This window comes from Heteronotia binoei, chromosome 2 (genome assembly GCF_032191835.1).
Source record: "Heteronotia binoei isolate CCM8104 ecotype False Entrance Well chromosome 2, APGP_CSIRO_Hbin_v1, whole genome shotgun sequence".
Classification (NCBI taxonomy): domain Eukaryota; kingdom Metazoa; phylum Chordata; class Lepidosauria; order Squamata; family Gekkonidae; genus Heteronotia; species Heteronotia binoei.
In genome coordinates, this window is record NC_083224.1 from 13,334,273 (window position 1) to 13,342,644 (window position 8,372).

At 48.3% G+C, this 8,372-nt stretch overlaps 1 protein-coding gene across 2 annotated transcripts in view; it reads right to left on the reverse strand.

Annotated features, from left to right (window-relative positions):
• The window catches only part of ZBTB46 (zinc finger and BTB domain containing 46), a 102,785-nt gene extending 94,904 nt beyond the window's left edge, over positions 1–7,881 (reverse strand). For both annotated transcript variants that reach the window (XM_060230593.1, XM_060230592.1), the window contains exon 1: positions 6,921–7,881. In XM_060230593.1, coding sequence (XP_060086576.1) covers positions 6,921–7,851 — 931 coding nt within the window. In that variant the 5' untranslated portion in view covers positions 7,852–7,881. The remainder of the gene's footprint in view (positions 1–6,920) is intronic.
• Positions 7,882–8,372: the final 491 nt, after the last annotated feature.

Genomic DNA, 8,372 nt, shown 5'->3' on the forward strand with positions numbered 1-8,372 from the left:
CTCCCACCTCACAGGGTGTCTGTTGTGCGGGAGGAAGGGAAAGGAGATTGTAGGCCGCTCTCTGTCCTTGAAAGGGCAGCTGCTGTGAGAGCCCTCTCAGCCCCACCCACCTCACAGGGTGTCTGTTGTGCGGGAGGAAGGGAAAGGAGATTGTAGGCCGCTCTCTGTCCTTGAAAGGGCAGCTGCTGTGAGAGCCCTCTCCAGCCCCACCCACCTCACAGGGTGTCTGTTGTGGGGGAGGAAGGGAAAGGAGATTGTAGGCCACTCTCTGTCCTTGAAAGGGCAGCTGCTGGGAGAGCCCTCTCCAGCCCCACCCAGCTCACAGGGTTTCTGTTGTGGGGGAGGAAGGGAAAGGAGATTGTAGGCCGCTCTCTGTCCTTGAAAGGGCAGCTGCTGTGAGAGCCCTCTCCAGCCCCACCCAGCTCACAGGGTGTCTGTTGTGGGGGAGGAAGGGAAAGGAGATTGTAGGCCGCTCTCTGTCCTTGAAAGGGCAGCTGCTGTGAGAGCCCTCTCCAGCCCCACCCACTTCACAGGGCGTCTGTTGTGGGGGAGGAAGGGAAAGGAGATTGTAGGCCGCTCTCTGTCCTTGAAAGGGCAGCTGCTGTGAGAGCCCTCTCCAGCCCCACCCACCTCACAGGGTGTCTGTTGTGAGGGAGGAAGGGAAAGGAGATTGTAGGCCACTCTCTGTCCTTGAAAGGGCAGCTGCTGTGAGAGCCCGCTCCAGCCCCACCCACCTCACAGGGTGTCTGTTGTGGGGGAGGAAGGGAAAGGAGATTGTAGGCCGCTCTCTGTCCTTGAAAGGGCAGCTGCTGGGAGAGCCCTCTCCAGCCCCACCCAGCTCACAGGGTGTCTGTTGTGGGGGAGGAAGGGAAAGGAGATTGTAGGCCGCTCTCTGTCCTTGAAAGGGCAGCTGCTGTGAGAGCCCTCTCCAGCCCCACCCACCTTACAGGGTGTCTGTTGTGGGGGAGGAAGGGAAAGGAGATTGTGAGCCGCTCTGAGACTCTGTTCTTGAAAGGGCTGCTGCTGTGAGAGCCCTCTCCAGCCCCACCCACCTCGCAGGGTGTCTGTTGTGAGGGAGGAAGGGAAAGGAGATTTTGAGCTGCTCTGAGACTCTTCGGAGTGGAGGGCGGGATATAAATCCAATATCTTCTTCAATATCTTCTTGGAGGTTTTATGCCTTCATCTGGGCATACAGCAGGGGACGCTGTGGGGGGGGGGGAGGGAGGGGAAGACAGTTGTGGATTGTCTGCACTGTGCGAAGGGTTGGACTAGATGACCCTTGAAGTCCCTTCCAGCTCTATGTTGTTATAGTGCCATTGTGTCTGCTCTATGATCATGGAATCATAGAATCACAGAGTTGGAAAGGGCCAGACAGGCCATCTAGCCCAACCCCCTGTTCAGTGCAGGATCAGCCTAGAGCAGAGGTGTCGAACTCATTTGCTATGAGGGCCGGATCTGACATAAATGAGACCTTGTTGGGCCGGGCCATGTGGGTATCGATTTAAGATTAGGTAGCAGAGATATGAATTTTACAAAGAACACAGACAAGCACAAATATTTTTTTAAAAACTTAAAACATGCTTAAAACTTCAGCGTTCATTGGTCTTAAAGATGCTTTCTTTGTATTTCTCCCATGGGATCCAGGGAACTGGGCAAAGGAAGCTCTGGCTCTTTCCTTCCTTCCCCAGGGGACTGGGGGGGTGGGAAGTCTCAGCCAATAGAAGGAAGAGGGGCTTGGCTCAGTAGCTCTGCTGTGCAATTGAGAGAGCCTGGTAAAGCAAGCTGTTCCTTCCTTCTTCTTCCCCAAGGGAGGAGTCTCAGCCAATGGAGAAAACAGAGGCTTTGCAATCAAGCAAGCCTTGCAAAGCAAGCTATTATGCAGAAGGAAGCAAGATATAGGGAGAAGGAAGTAGATAACAACCAGTTGCTTGGGGGCCTGATAGGAGCCCTCCAGGGGCCTAATTCGAGCCCCGAACTGCATGTTTGATACCCCTGGCTTAGAGTATATAAGGGAGGTTTTATGGAATGTTTGTCATCTTAACCTTACAATTATTTGCTGGCAATGTGAAACCTTGGCTGCAAGAAAATGAGAAGTATAGCATGGATGAGAAAGAGGAACATGAATAAGCCAGGTTGAAGGATGCCTCTAGCTCCTTTGTTCCCCTTGCTGTACACATACCCAAACAGAAACGATGAGCTTTTTTAAGCTGCAGTACCCAGCATAGAAGCTGGGTAAGCTGCAGTACTGCAGTTCAAGTTCTGCTCACAACCTGAGTTCGATCCCAGAAGAAACTGGGTTCAAGTAGACAGCTCAAGGTTGACTCAGCCTTCCATCCTTCCAAGGTCGGTAAAATGAGTACTCAGCTTGTTGGGGAGGGACGGTGGCTCAGTGATAGAGCATCTGCTTGGGAAGCAGAAGGTCCCAGGTTCAATCCCCGGCATCTCCAACTCAAAAGGGTCCAGGCAAGTAGGCGTGAAACACCTCAGCTTGAGACCCTGGAGAGCAGGGGAGGGGCGGTGGCTCAGAGGTAGAGCATCTGCTTGGGAAGCAGAAGGTCCCAGGTTCAGTCCCTGGCATCTCCAACTCAAAAAGGTCCAGGCAAAGAGGTGTGAAAAACATCCGCTTGAGACCCTGGAGAGCAGGGGAGGGACGATGGCTCAGAGGTAGAGCATCTGCTTGGAAAGCAGAAGGTCCCAGGTTCAATCCCCGGCATCTCCAACTCAAAAGGGTCCAGGCAAGTAGGCATGAAAAACCTTAACTTGAGACCCAGTAAAAAGTCTTCCAAGAAAACATCATGATATGACATCCCCTCATGGGTCGGTAATGACTCACTGCTTGCGCAGGGGACTACCTTGACCTTTAACCTAGCATAGAAAATGTTATATTCACACAGTAAAAAGACCATATCACCTATGGGTCCCCAGTTCTGGAATTCTGACCGAGTATAGTGAGCACAGCTGCAAAATGGCTGCCACAGAATGTCAACAGCAGGAAGGAGAGGCAAGTCACAAAACGGCTGCTGCAGCTTACCTTCAGTTACACAGTGAAGACCCTTGTGCAGTGGTGGCAGCCGCTGCCAAAACCAACACTTTTAAAAATTTGCGCAGGAAATCAAATCTCCAATGGCCTATCAGAAGGCTCGCTGGCCAAACGACCCGCACACTTTCTAAAAAACGCTTGGCAGGCAGCAGGAAAGGGGTCAGATTTGCCATAGAGCTCGCGGGTCGCTAAGCTGGGGAGCCTCGATAATTAACAGTGCAAAATACAAGTTTCTCCAGTTTCTACAGAGGCCGAGGTCACAGCAGTTGCACGATCTGCCTTTTGCCATCTTCGGCAGGCCAAGCAACTAGCGCCCTATCTGGCTCCTCAGGACTTAGCTACGGTGATCCATGCAACGGTCACTTCCAGGCTGGACTACTGTAACTTGCTCTATGCAGGCTTGCCCTTGGGGCTGATCCAGAAATTCCAGCTGGTGCAGAATGCAGCAGCATGACTGCTGACTGAATTGCCTTTATGGGCAAGCAGTCAGCCGACGCTGTGCAGTTTGCACTGGCTACCAATTGAGTACCAGATCCGCTTCAAGGTTCTAGTACTGACGTTTAAAGCCTTACAAGGCCCGGGACCGACATATCTGCGGGACAGTTTCTCCCCATATAATACTCGGAGATCATTACGATCAGCTAACCAACATCTACTGACTCTCCCTGGCCCAAGGGACGTCCGGCTTGCCTTTTTGGCCCTGGCCCCGACCTAGTGGAATCAGCTCCCTGTGGAGATTTGGGCCCTACCGGACTTACTACCATTCCGGAGGGTCTGTAAAACAGAGCTATTCTGCCAGGCCTTTGGTTGAGGCAGGCGGGTGTTCTTATTTCATTCATTCTTTAGTGATTACACCATCTAACTGACCTCCCTGCACTGATTTACCATCCTGATTACTAGAGATTGGGCTGACATTGCTGACATCTTTGACATCTCAGACACCGATGATATTTAGATCCAAGAGGGCAGCCGTGTTGGTCTGAAGCGAAACATTCCCATGATTCCACACTGCCCACTTACATTAAGAATTGCTGCTTGCCATTCCCATTTTGTCTGATGAAGTCTGCTTAAGGACACACGAAAGCTTACATTCTAAATAAAACTTAGTTGGTCTTCAAGGTGAATTTGTCTACTGTTTTGTTCTATTGCTTCAGGCCAATACGGCTACCTACTGAGATCTATCAACAATAAAATAGTTAAGCAATTAAAACCATAAAACCATTAAATAGAGCTTAAACAGAGACAGCGTGGATGGTGTAAACATATTTCACAGGCTGAAACATAAATATCATAGGCTGAACGAAGCAGGAGTCAAGTTGCAGCTTTAAGACCAACCAAGTTTTATTGAGAACGTAAGCTTTCATGTGCTCTCTTAGCACACTTCATAAGACGAGATGGTAGGACCCGAATCTCCACAGGGAGCTGTTCAATACCTGATCCCCTCATCTGATGAAGTGTGCTTAGAGAGCACACGAAAGCTTACGTTCTCAATAAAACTTGGTTGGTCTTAAAGGTGCAACTTGACTCCTGCTTCGTTCAACCTACGATCTTTGTGTTTCAACCTGCAAAATATGTTTACACCATCCACGCTGCCTCTGCTTAAGCTCTATTTAATGGTTTTATGGTTTTAATTGCTTAACTATTTTATTGCTGATAGATCCCAGTAGCCAGCCGTGTTGGTCTGAAGCAATAGAACAAAGCCGTAGACAATTGCACCTTTAAGACCAACTAAGTTTTATTTAGAATGTAAGCTTTCGTATGCGCTTAAGCAGGCTTCATCAGACAAAATGGGAATGGCAAGCAGCAATTCTTAATATAAGTGGGCAGTGTGGAATCATGGAAATGTTTTTAGCAGATTAAAAGAATCACAAATAGGGATCTTGAGAAACCATGCCCTCTATTTAAACTAAGAAAGCCAGAATGTTAACTAGATTTATGGCACTTCGCACCTACAACAGCAGTCTTTTTATCACTCTCCAATGTTTTTTCAACCCTGTTTTGCCCTACACTAACAAACACAGATCCCTATTTGTGATTCTTTTAATCTGCTAAAAACATAAGAACATAAGAGAAGCCATGTTGGATCAGGCCAACGGCCCATCAAGTCCAACACTCTGTGTCACACAGTGGCAAAAAATGTTATATACACACATACACTGTGGCTAATAGCCACTGATGGACCTCTGCTCCATATTTTTATCTAAACCCCTCTTGAAGGTGGCTATACTTGTGGCCGCCACCACCTCCTGTGGCAGTGAATTCCACATGTTAATCACCCTTTGGGTGAAGAAGTACTTCCTTTTATCCGTTTTAACCTGTCTGCTCAGCAATTTCATCGAATGCCCACGAGTTCTTGTATTGTGAGAAAGGGAGAAAAGTACTTCTTTCTCTACTTTCTCCATTCCATGCATTATCTTGTAAACCTCTATCATGTCACCCCGCAGTCGACGTTTCTCCAAGCTAAAGAGTCCCAAGCGTTTCAACCTTTCTTCATAGGGAAAGTGCTCCAGCCCTTTAATCATTCTAGTTGCCCTTCTCTAAAGCTATAATATCCTTTTTGAGGTGCGGCGACCAGAACTGCACACAGTACTCCAAATGAGACCGCACCATCGATTTATACAGGGGCATTATGATACTGGCTGATTTGTTTTCAATTCCCTTCCTAATAATTCCCAGCATGGCATTGGCCTTTTTTATTGCAAACGCACACTGTCTTGACACTTTCAGTGAGTTATCTATCATGACCCCAAGATCTCTCTCTTGATCAGTCTCTGCCAGTTCACACCCCATCAACTTGTATTTGTAGCTGGGATTCTTAGCCCCAATGTGCATTACTTTGCACTTGGCCACATTGAACCGCATCTGCCACGTTGACGCCCACTCACCCCGCCTCAACAGATCCCTTTGGAGTTCCTCACAATCCTCTCTGGTTCTCACCACCCTGAACAATTTAGTGTCATCCGCAAACTTGGCCACTTCACTGCTCACTCCCAACTCTAAATCATTTATGAACAAGTTAAAGAGCATGGGACCCAGTACCGAGCCCTGTGGCACCCCACTGCTTACCGTCCTCCACTGCGAAGACTGCCCATTTATACTCACTCTCTGCTTCCTATTACTCAGCCAGTTTTTGATCCACAAGAGGACCTGTCCTTTTACTCCATGATTCTCAAGCTTTCTAAGGAGCCTTTGATGAGGAACTTTATCAAAAGCTTTCTGGAAGTCAAGGTAAACAACATCTATCGGGTCTCCTTTGTCCACATGTTTGTTCACCCCCTCAAAGAAATGCAACAGGTTAGTGAGGCAAGATCTTCCCTTGCAGAACCCATGCTGAGTCTTCCTCAATAACCCGTGTTCATCAATGTGCCTACTCATTCTGTCCTTGATAATGGTTTCTACCAACTTTCCCGGTATTGAAGTCAGACTGACTGGCCTGTAATTTCCCGGATCTCCTCTGGAACCTTTTTTAAAGATGGGGGTGACATTTGCTACCTTCCAGTCCTCAGGAATGGAGGCAGATTTCAATGAAAGATTACAGATTTTTGTTAGAAGATCCACAAGTTCAACTTTGAGTTCCTTCAGAACTCAAAGTTGAACTTGTGGATCTTCTAACAAAAATTCCCAATATTCCACACTGCCCACTTATATTAAGAATTGCTGCTTGCCATTCCCATTTTGTCTGATGAAGTGTGCTTAAGAGCATACGAAAGCTTACATTCTGAATAAAACTTAGTCGGTCTTAAAGGAGCACTTGTCTACTGCTTTGTTTTATTGTTGGTTTTTTTAAACTGTATTATTATGTTGTAATCTGCCCTGAGCCCATTATGGGAAAGGGCAGACTATAAATCCATAAAATAAAAAAATTAAATTAAATTCTTACTTGCTTCTTGACTACTGAACGGCCACTCTGAGGCAGAAAGGAAAGACGGCACTGGAGATCTTGTCCTCTCATCAGTCCCCAATTGTGGTGTGATATGCCGCACAGTGTCCTTGTTTTTCCTATTCTTCCTGCGCCCTGTAGGCTGCCAACCATCAGTCGCGCCTTGTCCTGAGAAAGAATTCTGTATTGCACTGTCTTTGGCGGACTCATTCCCTCCATAATGAGGCGGAGAGATCTGCTCTTCTTTGATGCGCAAGGAGCCATAGCCGATATCGCTGGGCCAAAGAGACTGGGACGAAATATCTTCGTGATTATCTGTTTTGGGTTCTTGATCCTCTTTCCCATACGTGCTTCCTCCTTCGTGACAGCTAGCGATGGCCGAATCGCCAGAAGAGTTGGCGGGGCTCGTCCTCCGGGCCAGCCAGGGAGATATGCTCCGGCCAGCCGCCACGGCTGAGATCAAAGCATCCGCGCTGCTGTTGGAAGCGGCCCCGAGTTCGTAGTCGATAAGATCGTCCGACGTGTCGGACTTTATGCTGATGTTGAGAGCGGCCTTTATGAAGTTGTGACAAGCTTGCACAATGTCGGTCATCTGGAGATAGCTGGCGGCCGACATCACCTCGATAACGTTCCTGCTCGTCAGCGCGAGGTGCGCCGAGTACATGAAGTCAATGATGGCTTTGAAGCCCTGCGCCGTTACGATATCTAAGTGAGTGACCGTGGCTTGGTCGGAAGTCTTCTGCACCTGGCAGTACAATGTCTTGAAGTAGCGGCTGCTCCCGAGGAGGACGTTTTTGTGCGCCTTGAAGATCTTCCCCTCCACTATAATGCAAACGTCACAGAGGATGCCGTGCTGCCTCTGTTCGTTGAGCTCCTGGAGAAGGTGACGATAGTGGGAGGCAATCTCCATGTCTTCTTTTCGGTTATTCATTGATGGATGCTTGTGCGACCCGTTCCACACGCTCTGAGGAGGAAACAGAGGGCCATTACCGTATTTTGCGGAATGCTGGCATCCCAATGTACAAATGCAAACTACAGTGCCTTCTTAAAAGGCCAGTTATCTTCCCGACAGTAGAGTTCCTCCAAACAAGACAATACTTATAAGACAGCGGGTTTATTCCTTGTGTAATATGCCCTTCCCTGATAACTGGAGAAGACAATCCACAATGAATAGGTTAAGTTTGGCTCTTGAGTATTCAATAGCTCGTAAAAAGGGCAAGTGCTGTAATAGCTCATTAACAGTCAGATAATTTATTCTGAATCTAGGGTTTGTAGAATCTTTCGGGATCAAGTGCCGTGTTCTACTGGAGAAAGTTTTCCTTCCAGACGTTTCGTTCTCAGCTGCGGGGAACATCCTCAGTGGTGTTGCAGCCGGAGCAGGCGCTCAGACCTTCTTGGCTGCTGTGCATTGAGTCACAATGCACTGCTCCGGCTGCAACGCCACTGAGGATG